This window comes from Lithobates pipiens, unplaced genomic scaffold, assembly GCF_037356315.1.
Source record: "Lithobates pipiens isolate NorthernLeopardFrog02 unplaced genomic scaffold, aLitPip1_a1.2 Scaffold_27, whole genome shotgun sequence".
Classification (NCBI taxonomy): Eukaryota; Metazoa; Chordata; class Amphibia; order Anura; family Ranidae; genus Lithobates; species Lithobates pipiens.
In genome coordinates, this window is record NW_027507788.1 from 44,131,882 (window position 1) to 44,144,006 (window position 12,125).

General features: G+C 41.8%; 1 protein-coding gene across 5 annotated transcripts in view; it reads left to right on the top strand.

Moving 5' to 3' along the window:
- Positions 1–12,125, top strand: part of ALG9 (ALG9 alpha-1,2-mannosyltransferase) — a 297,401-nt gene that overhangs the window by 12,438 nt on the left and 272,838 nt on the right. For all 5 annotated transcript variants that reach the window (XM_077456930.1, XM_077456931.1, XM_077456932.1 and 2 more), the window contains exon 4: positions 8,534–8,604. In XM_077456930.1, coding sequence (XP_077313056.1) covers positions 8,534–8,604 — 71 coding nt within the window. The remainder of the gene's footprint in view (positions 1–8,533; positions 8,605–12,125) is intronic.

Here is a 12,125-nt window from a genome sequence, read left to right on the forward strand (position 1 = left end):
TTGGGTCTCCTTATCTACCTTCGGAAGTGGCTGGCCAGACTTGAACCATCAGAGATCCATCTGTCCCTGCAGAGGGCTAAATCTGCTTGTGATTGTGACTCTGCTTGCAAGGGAGTCCACTCGCTCTGGTAAGGACCCTCACTTACAGATTTATATCTTCAAAGATCTGAAAGTTGATGGGCATTTGTATTTGCTTTTGAATTGGACAGAAGTGCTTTTTTTTAATCTTTATTATAATGTCTTTTCACCATTGTTTTGCTCACTAAATTATATATGGACACTTTTTTTATTCATTTCAATTGGGGCATTTTAATATTTATACACTGTATCGTTTGACTCTTTTGTAGCGCAGCAATTTATTTTTATTTTACTTTTACCATAGTGATATTTTGATGGTGTTTGCTGCAGCTCGTTATTTTTATTTTTAGTTTAGTTTGCTCTTATCTAGAGCGGTATTTCTCTGTTTTGGATATCTGGAGAAGGGATGGGAAGATAATAACCACTGATCCCAGCTTCTCCAGTTAGTTTGAAGGTGGCTATAGTTCAGTGGACTTGGTCTCCATAGGAGAAAATACTACCCATCAATATCTTGGATTTTTTTTGCCAGTATGCCTTGCTCTGGATGTTGAGGGGTAACCAGTTGTAGGTATAATCCGAAAATGCCTCTGCAGGCATATATGTCAATCATCTGGAGTCTTGTGGCTCAGGATGGTGAACCACATTCTGTCTGAGACAGTACAAGAAGTGCTGTCTCTATCACTACTAATTTTCATCTCAGTTACACTGTTCTTTGTGCTAACAGTTAATGATGCCATTATCACTAGTACATATTCCAGGTATAGTGTCAAGGGGAAAGCTGCAGGTGGATCTACTAGATTCCAAGGTCTACAACAAGTGGGAACAAATTTTGTCTGGGACGAAAGTCCCACCGACAATAGGGGCAGATGCACTGGTAACACCTTATTGACCAGTTCTCCCTTATTTAATGCTTTACCTCTGTTTTGACTTCTCCCACCTCTTTTGCAAAGAACTTGGGAGGTGGTAACACTGATACTAGTGTTAGCCGCATTAGCCCAGGAGGGCTTGGTATGCTGACTTAGCGAGGCTTGCAGGGGGTCGCTCCTTGATCACTCCTAGGCCAGCGGGACCTAATGTTCTTGAGTTCTGTATCTCCACACTGTTGAGCCCCTGGAAGCTGGTTTCAGGGAACCTTGATTACAGGACTTGGAAATAATAATTTCCTGGGGGAAGCCAGGAAGTGGCACCCACAGGAATATGAGTGGAAAATTTTCTATTTGTTCTCCAATCAGTAGGGGAAAGGAGATTGGCCTTAAGTACCATTAAGGGTTCTAGTTCATCCTTATCCATTTTTTCCAGAGGCCATTGTTTATCACTCATTGATTCATACTTCATATAGCTTGTAGCGTAGGTAGTCCCACATGGCAGGCCACTCTTGTGTCCTTGGGACTGGGTTTCGCTTTTGGCTGTCTTTGCAGAGGCCATTGCTTGAACCAATTGTTCCTTATCTCAGTAGATGGCTTCTTTGGTTGCTATCACTTTACTAAGGGGAGTGTCAGAGCTGGTAGCTCTTTCATGCAAAGAGCCATTCTTGGTCTCTCATCATGAGGTGATATTGCTTCCTCATCCATCTCTATTGCTTAGAGTGGTTTCTAGTATTCACTTGAATCAGGACAGGGTCTTGTCTTTTTATTTTTCTCCTAATCCACAGTTGGCAGGAGAGAGATCGCTACCTACTCTAGAGGTAGTTCAGACACTCAGGGTGTACTTGAGATGTCAGCACAGGTCAGGAATCCTGATTTGTGCAGCCAGAAGAGCCCTAGGAAGGGTAGGTGGCATCCAGGTTGAATGTTTAGCAGTAGGTCTGCCAGTTTACCAAGGATGCCCATGGTTTTGAAGGGCAAAATCCAATTTTTTTCTGGGAAGAGATTCACTACCAGGTGTGTGGGAGTATCTTGGGCCATCAGGTGTCAGTGGCCCAGGGGTGCAAGACCGCTGTTTAGTCTTTAGTTTATACATCCACTGGGTTTTTACTAGGTGAACATCAAGAACATGGAAGAGACAGCCTTGTTCTTCAAACAGTAATAGCGGCAGTCTGAAGATATCGGCTCAGATGCGGAAGACTCATGTTCTGTTTGTATTGCCAGAAGTTCCCAAGAAGGGACAGGCAGCATCTAAGTCAACTATTTCCCAATGGATTTAACAAGTGATTGTTCAGGCGTATGGTTTAAGGGTTAAGGCCATGCCTTTTTTTCGTAAGGGCACACTCTACCAGAAGTTGATCATCAAGTATCCATGGCTCAGATTTGCAAGGCTGCTACTTGGTCTTCAGTGAATACATTCACTAGGTTTTATCAAGTGAATGTTATGCATACTAGCTCATTATGCCTTTTTTCTTGCAGGGTTTTTTTTTTTGTTTTTTTTTAAGAGGGTTTACGTTTTCTTTAAGATGGCAGCTTTCTTGGTTGTAAAGGGTAGAGGAGGGTTTAGTTTCGCTTTTAAATTTTTTATTTTTTTACCATGCAGAACTGATATACAGTGGAGAATATAATTATTTAATCTCCTGCAGGTTTTGTGAGTTTGCCCACTTGCAAAGAAATGAAGTGCATATCATTTTTATCATAGGTGTATTTTAAATGATAGACAGAATGTCAACTAAAAATCCAGAAAAAAAAAACACATGATAAAACTGTTATAAATTGAGTTGCAGTTCAGTAAGTAAAATAAGTATTTGATCCCCTACCAACCAACAATAATTCTGGCTCCCTCAGACTGGCTATAGTATGTGGTACACAGATTAGTCCTGCCAATTAAAAGAAGGTGCTCCTAACGACAACTCGTTATGTGTAATAAAAGACACCTGTCCACAGAATATTTCTTCCATTCAAACTCATCATCATGGACAAGACCAAAGAGCTGTCAAAGGATGTCGGGGACAAGATTGTAGACCTGCACAAGTATGGAATGGGCTACAAGACCATCAGCAAGACGCTTGATGAGAAGGAGACAACTGTAGGAGTGAATATTTTCTATTGGAAGAAATACAAAATAACCATCAATCGCCCTCGGTCTGGAGCTCCATGCAAGATTTCACCTCATAGGGTAAGGATGATCATGAGAAAAGTGAGGGATCAGCCCAGAACTACACAGGAGGAGCGTGTGAATGGTTTCAAGGCAGTTGGGACCACACAAACAAACCATTGGTAACACAATACGCCGCCATGGATTAAAATCCTGCAGCACCCGTCTCTCTTCTCAAGAAGGTACATGTACAGTCATGCCAATGAACATATAAATAAATCAGTGTGGGATTGGGAGAAACTGCTGTCGTCAGATGAGACCAAAATTGAGCTTTTTGCCATTAACTCGACTCACTGTGTTTGGAGGAAGAAAGATGCTGACTATGACCCTAAGAACACCATCCCTACAGTCAAGTGCGAAGGTGGAAACATTATGCTTTGGGGATGTTTCTCTGCTAAGGGTAAAGGCCGACTTTGCTGCATTGAGGGGCCAATGAATAGGGCCATGTATTGTAAAATCCTGGAGGAGAACCTTCTTCCCTCAGCCAGAACATGGAAGATGGGTCATGGATGGGTCTTCCAGCATGACAATGACCAAAAGCATACTGCCAAGGCAACAAAGGAGTGGCTCAAGAAGAAGCACATTAAAGTCATGGAGGGGCCTAGTAAGTCTCCAGACCTTAATCCTATAGAAAATTCTATGGGGGAGCTGAAACTTAGAGCTGCCTAGGGCCAGCCAAGAAACTTTTAGGATTTAGAGAAGATCTGTAAAGAAGAGTGGACCAAAATCCCTCCTGAGATGTGTGCAAACCTGGTAACCAACTAAAAGAAACGTCTTACCTCTGTGCTTGCCAACAAGGGATTCCCCACCAAGTACTAAGTCATGTTCTGTTTGAGGATCAAATACTTATTTTACTCATTGAAATTATAACATTTTGTATTGTTTTTTATTTTAAAATTTTTCTGGGTTTTGGTTGATATTCTGTCTCTATCATTTAAAATACACCTATGGTTAAAATGATAGAACCTTAATTTTATTTGTAAGTGGGCAAATTTACTAAATCTGCAGGGGATTTAATAATTATTTTCCCCACTGTAATAGTTACAAATGGACACTAGGGCACGGAGTTGTTTATTGACATCTAAGTTTATAGGTTCTCCTGTGTCAGGATCTCCTTGCTAAAGTTCCCTGCTCTACCTCTTTACAGTCCCACTCTTCCTTCTGCAGCCTGTGTAGTTTCAATACTGTATATTGTATTCTGTTACAATATTTTCATATTAATGATAATAACAATAATACATTTTACACTTGTAAAATAAATGGGGAAACAAAGACCTATGTAACGCCAGCCACACCATGTTCCATTTTTTTTACATACTGTATGTATGTTCTGACATGGGCATTGCTGTCAAATGCTTGCTACTGCATTCAGACACAGTGCAGCCCTCTTGTCAAGTGCGTAACGCCTATATGCAGTAGCAAGAAAGGTTGGCTTTAACGCCAAGCCAACACATATATGCATTCACAGCATCAGGAGGTTGTGTGCTCACAGCGCACTCTTAATTTATGACTGAGCTGTCAATTACAGCTCATGATCAAGGCTTTTGATCAGGAGCCAGAAGGATGGGCTCCTGATCATGTGACTGCTGTGAGAGCCAATTGCAGCAGTCAGATAATGCAGAAGCCATGCTACCGCATGACTTCGCCAGGCTGAGGCTTTAAAGTGTTTGTTAACCCAAAGAAAAAAAGTAGATTCTGGTCCCTTAAAGCAGATTACACAGCACAGCGCTTGTGGTGTAATCTGCCCCCTCTAAACTGTAAAAAAAAAAACTAAACCTAACACTTCCTGTATACCCCCTCTAAAGAGACCACGATAACCAGGGCAGCTCCGCCCTGATCTCCGTGGTCAAAGTGCCTCCCTCTGTGAAAGGCTGCCTGCTCTCTGCTCTCCTTTCTCCCACCCTCCTTCCTCCCTGTCAGTGCGATCTCTGTCTGTCTGCCCTCTGGCCCCCCCACTGCTATTTTTTAATATTAAAATATAAAATTTGTGACTACCAACCTCTCTATTAGAGTCTGGCATAGCACACCGTGTATGTTGTATTTAAAAACGAGCGATGCAAATACTGAATATCAGCTGTCTTCAGCCTGGTCACGTGACTCGCGGTTGCTTTCCAGCTCCGATGGGTGGCTTCTGCGGAGGAGACGAGTGGCCACGTGATCTCCCTCTGATGTCAGAAGGAGATCATGGCCCCTCCCACAGAAGACATCTATCAGAGTTCGAAGGTGGCTGCGAGTGATGAGACCGGCCTGAAGACAGCTTATAGTCAGTATTTACAGCGCTCGTTTTTAAAAACAACATACACCATGTGCTATGCCAGCCTCTAATAGAGGGGCTGGCATAGATTTAATAATGCCTTAACAAACACTTTAAGGGCTAAACCCATATGTTCAAGTGTAAAAAGCTGTGTTAGACCTGCTTTTGGCTGTTAAGCATCTCCAATAGGACCTGCTGCATTTAGAGAACCACAAAACGGGAAAAACGCAGCATGAGAACTGTCATCTATACTGGACCGTGAGGCAAATTTGAATCTACCAACTTCCTTCTCTCTGATTCCTGCATCCCCAGTCACATTTATGATTTTAAAGTTATTCTGTGAGAAGCTTGTTGGTACTGCTATTTTGTTACTGTATGTGAGAGGTAATAAGAAGACTGCAGGTGTTTCCCAGCATCCCAAGCAGGAATGTTCCCAGATCACCACAATACAGACCGATGTGAGTTGGGTAGGTTGGTAAATTTCCATCTTTTCCTAAGCGAGAATCTGAAGAACTGGGAGAATTAGATCACTCTGCACCATTCTCAATTAGTCATTCAAGCAGCAGTCATACAGTTACAAGATATTTATGTATTCATCCTAGCAACAACTTTAACATAGATTTATATTAATATTTCAGCATAGGTCTGCTTTGTAGTCTGTTTTGTCCATTTGTTGAAGGGTCCCCTCAGCTATAGCTGAGGTTGGGAAGTTGGTACCTCGTGCCAAATTAACAAAATAAGTATAAATAAATTAACAGCTGTTCTAGCTAAGGTAGGTGGATCTACTTTAGATAATAGTGGGTGGGATGTGAGGGGGTGCTCATGAGGTCCAATATAATGTGCAATAGTATGTATGTATTGCTATAAAGCAATACCTCTATATTCATATTAAAGTGCAATGTGCCATATTAAAATAAGTACAATCTATATACATAATAATTGTGAACAAAATAGTGAAAAATTGATAAAGAATTAATAGCAAAAAGTCCTATATGACTCTCTTGTGCTGGTTATCCTGTAAGTGGCATCATTAGTAAACATTCCATCACCAACTGGAATAAATACACCTAATGTGCGCCATATGTGGGTTCAGCTTACCAGATAGAAGTGACCTCTTTAATTAAAAAGCAGGTCAAACAACACTTTCAGCAAGATAGACTTGCTTCAATGAAGGAGACTGTTGAGGCAAAAATCCCTCCTCCGCAAGACCATGGATGGGGTATGTGAGAAAAGATATAAAAGGGAAACCAATAGTGTAATCCTGTTTATTAAAACATCAAATAAAAAGACAAGGCCAAGTGGCTGCCCGGCACTGAGGCTGATCGCTTGTATCTGGATCTAATCACCATGCTATGTCTCCTCAGAAGGGGGTCATTTTCTTGGTAGTGAAAAGTGATTCCCTATCCATGACCAAAACCTGTTTTTTGGCCTTGTTAAGTTTGCCTAGTGAGTAACTCTTTTCTTTTAATCTATTTGCAAGTATTTCAGCATGAATGTGGAAGTCATTCAAGCTATCACAATTTCTCCTGATTCGCATGTAGTGGCCCTTTGTGATCGCTCCTAGCCATTGGGGGGTGATGACAGCTTTGAGTAGGCACAAACCCATTCCGGTCAGTCTCCTAGAAAAAATTTTTTTATGCCAATTCTATTCTCAGTTTTTTTTTTTTTTTTTATCAATGTGAGATCAAGGTAATTGACTGTTTCCGAACTTCATTGGGCTGCAAATTGTAGACCATACTTGCTTATTATTATTAATTTGGGTTAAAAATTACTCTAAACTTGCCCGGGACCCCTCCCAGAGCAGGATGAGGTCATCAATATACCTTTCTTTTTATAGAATATCAGTTCTTTCTTCTTTTTTTTTTTTGTATTGTTTCCCGTTCCCACTCAAAGTAGATTTGCACTGTTGGAGACCAGGTCTCCAGAGCACCATTAATATTATGACCAAAGTAGGAATCAGTATCCACCTAGGCCAACGAGAGGGTGGATTCATGTACTTTCATATAAGTTGTTAACTTTCAAATCACCCCTGAGCATGGCATGGATCCACACAATCTAGTCCTATGCAGTACAGTTAACAAGAACGCTTCCTGATAACGTATGTCAAGGTGCTGCTTGGTCATGCCATTTCTGGTCCCCTTGGTTGATCGTGCTGGACAGTGGAGCACACGCTAGTAACGAGTGAAAGCCAGGAGGCACCATTAGATCCAGATTTACGCAATCAGCATCAGTGCCAGACTAAGGCATGATATATGTAAGCAGCCACTTGGCCTCGTCTTTTATTTGATGATTTAATAAACAGGATTACACTACTGGTTTTCCTTTTATATCTTTTCTCACACACCCCATCCATGGTCTTGCGGAGGAGGTATTTTTGCTTCCACAGTCTCCTTCATTGAAGGAAGTCTATCTTGCTGAAAGTGTTGTTTGACTTACTTTTTAATTAGAGGTCACTTCTGTCTGGTAAGCTGAACCCACATATGGAGCACATTGGGTGTATTTATTCCAGTTGGTGATGGAATGTTTACTAATGATGCCACTTAGAAGACAACCAGCACAGAAGAGTCATATGCAATAGGACTTTTTGTTATTAATTCTTTATCAATTTTTCACAATTTTGTTCAGAATTATTATGTATATGGATTGTATTTATTTTAATATGGCACATTGCACTTTAATATGAATGTAGAGGTATTGCTTTATAGGAATACTTAAATACTATTGCACATTATATTGGCCCTTTAAAGTTTAGTCCCTGCTGCGCTCTGTGGTTCCTCCTGCAGGCTTCGACATCACTACTCTGTCCTGTAGAAACATAGTAACTCATGGGAGAAACCGTGGCATGTAGTCAGGCCTCCCAGAGGAGAGGTAAGCAGTCACAGTCTTCTATTGCAGGGACCATTCTTTGGATTTATTGTTTTGTGACAAACTTGAGACAGATGATGACGCATAATATTCCATTAATTTGGTAATGCTGGTGGATTGAAATTTGTAACGGCATTACCCATAATTTAGTTTAATCTGTAATATGTTTTGTTAATGGATTTAATTTGGGAAGATTTATTACAATCTAAGATGACCTTTTTTGACTGTGACGTTTTTTGATTGTTTTGAATCTTTATACTTGTGCAGTAGACTGTTTGATACATTTTATTTATTCTCTGTTATTTCTTCCAACAGGTTCTCGTGTTTTACTTCATACGATGTTTCTTAGCTTTTATTAGTTGTGTGTGTGAACTTTATTTCTACAAGTAAGTGTCCCATATTACATTTACGTCAGGTCAAAAAGTTTAAAATTTTTTTAACAAAAGAAATACTGAAAACTGTACTATTTCACATTCATATATACATACTGTACCTACAGGCCAGGACAAAGCTTCTTTGAAGAAAAATAGTAAGTGGACGTGGGACTTTAGATGAAGCATGTCATTGTGGATAATAGATATAGATATGAGTTGATATTACATTTAAATTGATATTATTAGCCCCCAGGGGTAGTCCATGATGTTTGAGAGCATAATGAATAAATAATATATAATAATAATACAAATATAAAAGATTAACATAAATTTAATACCAACAATCAATGGACATGATTAATACAATTGTTCCAGATAAATGTATAAATCAATAAAATTACATATCAGAAATACTTTTGTTGACAAGGAAGGGATTACTTCGGGCCATACTCCATACTACATAGGTTTTTGGTGTTCAGAATGTGCACACACAACACTCATCAGATTGATGGCAAGAGTATCTTGGTCAGTCCATGGCTGCTAGTTCCCCTGGTTCTTTTTCCGATTGCTCGGGGGGCTGAGTGTTACCCTGCCTCAACCCCGGGTGAGATAGTTCATTCCAGACCACCTTGCAATCCTGTTCCTGGAGTTGGGTTTAACTTATGGGCTGTTCTCTTACATATGCATCTTACCCCTGATGATTGGCAGGAGAAGTGAAATGCTTTGGGTGGTCAACCAAGGGTGCCCAGCTTAGCTTGTTCCAGTCATGAATTTCAACAACATTACCATCCATTAGTGGTCTGCTTTAATTATGTGATTTAAGTATTTTTGACTTGTAATTTTATTGATTTTACATTTTTCTGTAACCATTGTATTAATCATGTCCATTGATTGTCAGTATTACATTTATTATTATAATTATGTTAATCTTTTATTATTATATTTGTATTTTATTAATTATGCTCTCAAACATCATGGACCACCCCTAGGGTTTAATAATATCAATTTTAAATGTACTATCAACTCTTATATCTATTTATATCTATTATCCACAATGACATGCTTTATCTAAAGTCCCAAGTCCACTATTCTTCTACAATGTATTTAGGGATGGAAGCATGCTGTTGTCCTTTTAAGGTTGTGATGGGTCACATTTGATCTTAATTTTCTCAAAGTTTCTTTGAAATCTAGAATCCAGCTCTAAAAATGATGGAGCCAGCAATAATTAGCTAGCTTTGACCTATATATACAGTACAGTATTTATTATTGGCCTTATTATTGCTTTGATTCAAGTCCAGTCCAGGAACAGGAGGAGGAGGATTTCTGGGACCACAAATTAGTTGCTTTATTAATCGTGACCGATTATGTCATATGCCTTTGCTTCGGGAGCTCCAGGAGAATAATCCAGATGATTTTCGGAATTATCTTAAACCCCTATATTAACCACTTCATCCACGGAAGAATTTACCCCCCTTCCTGACCAGAGCACTTTTTGTGATATGGTACTGCTTTGCTTAAACTGACAATTGCGCGTTTGTGCGACGTTACACCCAAACAAAATTGACGTCCTTTTTTTTTTTTGCCCACAAATATAGTTTTCTTTTGGTGATATTTCATCACCTCTGCGGTTTTTATTTTTTGCGCTATAAACACAAAAAAACTACAATTTAAAAAAAAAAAAATTTTCCCCAATCGTCTTTCAGGACAGCCACCTTAGAGAGACCGGCTCCTCCCCTCTGAGGAAACACCGCCTTCAATTTCATAATTTAAGCCTCCTCCTCCCTTCGTTCCTCAGTTATGGTGTTTCCTCCGGCGGGGAGACATCGCCAAGGAACCTTAGGCTAAATTCGGTTGGTGAAACTGAAGCCACCCGAGCGGAGCCCTGGCCCCGTTCGGCTATCCGACCGTTCATCGGTCGGTCCAGGACAGTCCTATCAGCGGGGAGCTGTAGTGTTCGTACTGTCCATATACCCTAAACTCCGCTTGGGGAAAGCGGGAAGTTTATGGGGTCGTCCGTTCGTTCACCCGCGGGGGTTTCAACGGAACAAACAGTCCAGTCGGCTGGGGAAGCTGAATACTCGACTGACCTTTACACGCACTCCAATCTTCGCTTGGGGAAAGCAGGAAGTCTTTGGAGAGGTTCATCCTTGCGTTTCGCCCAGTGGGGTGCTGAACGAAGGCGTCCAGGGCCCCCCTGTGTACGCAGCCGGCTGGGAGCTGGAAGCCGGACCGGTAGGCGGGCGACGTCAGTTCCGGTGGGGGCGGACCCCTTCGTTCGATCCGCGTCTTCCGGTTCCGGACGCGGCACGTGAAAGGGAACCTAGCGTTCGGCTGGTGCGGCCTCTCTTTTCACAGTTGCACAGGTAGCTGTTAGAGGCGCATTCGTACCACGCTTCCTCAACGGGAGAATGTCCGAGGCAGAGGCTTCAAAAACTCCTGGAGATAATAGCACCAGCCACTCGAAGGTAAGAGGAAACCTGGGGAGGTGTTCCCTTACTTGTATCCAGTAGCTCCACTGGTGTTCCTCCTTGGTGGTCGGGGGGAAGGGTAGTGTGTCTGGGATCCTGGTGATGGTTGATCCTAGGGGGGGCACTCCCGGTGGTCCTCTATGTAGCGCTGGTGTTGCTGTTTTTTAGGCTCATGCTGCCCCTTCCTGTATTTTGTGTCTTTCAGAAAGCCACGAGCAAGTCCCCCCATGGTTCTAAGAAGAAGTGCCCTTCGTGTAGAACGTCTATGGGAGACTCTTGGTCTAAAGCTATTTGCAAACAATGTGTTGAGGATTTACTTAAGGAACAGGCAGTAGAGCAGGGTGCAGATCTGGTAGCTTCTATGAAGGAACTCTCTGGTACCTTTCAGTCCTTCCAAAACTTTTTTTCCAGTTTTCAGTGGCCCCAGCCTCCGAGCACTCCTACACCAGCGCAGCAGAGTGTACCATCCAGCCCTGTGGATGTTCCTCCTGCAAGGGGAGAGAATTCAGAGGGTCCCAGGGAGGAAGCTGAGGAGGAAATTGACAGTGTCGTTTCAGACTCCCAGGGGGAGTCTGACGCAGAGATGCTGGATGGGGAATCCAGCAGAATCTCGCGGTATAAGCTTTCCCTGGAGGAGGTGGATGAGCTCTTGGGAGCGATTCATACCACTTTAGGTATTCAAGAAGAAACTAAGACATTGTCACTCCATGATCGGATGTACAAGGGCATGGGGGAACAAAAGAAGCGGGTGTTCCCAGTGCATGACGTCTTGATCGATACCATCAAGAAGGAATGGCGGGATCCCGAAAGGAAACCTTTCTTTTCTGGGGCATTAAGACGTAGGTTTCCTTTTTCGGAGGAAGAGACTCTCGTCTGGAATAAATCTCCCAGACTAGACGCTGCTTTTTCCCAGGTGTCCAGACACACTGATCTATCTTTTGAGGATATGGGGGTACTGTCTAACCCTATGGATCGAAGGATGGATTACCTTCTTAAGAAGGCCTGGGATTCGTCACAGGGAAATCTTAAGCCAGCCATGGCAACCACGGTGGTGGCCCGCAACAT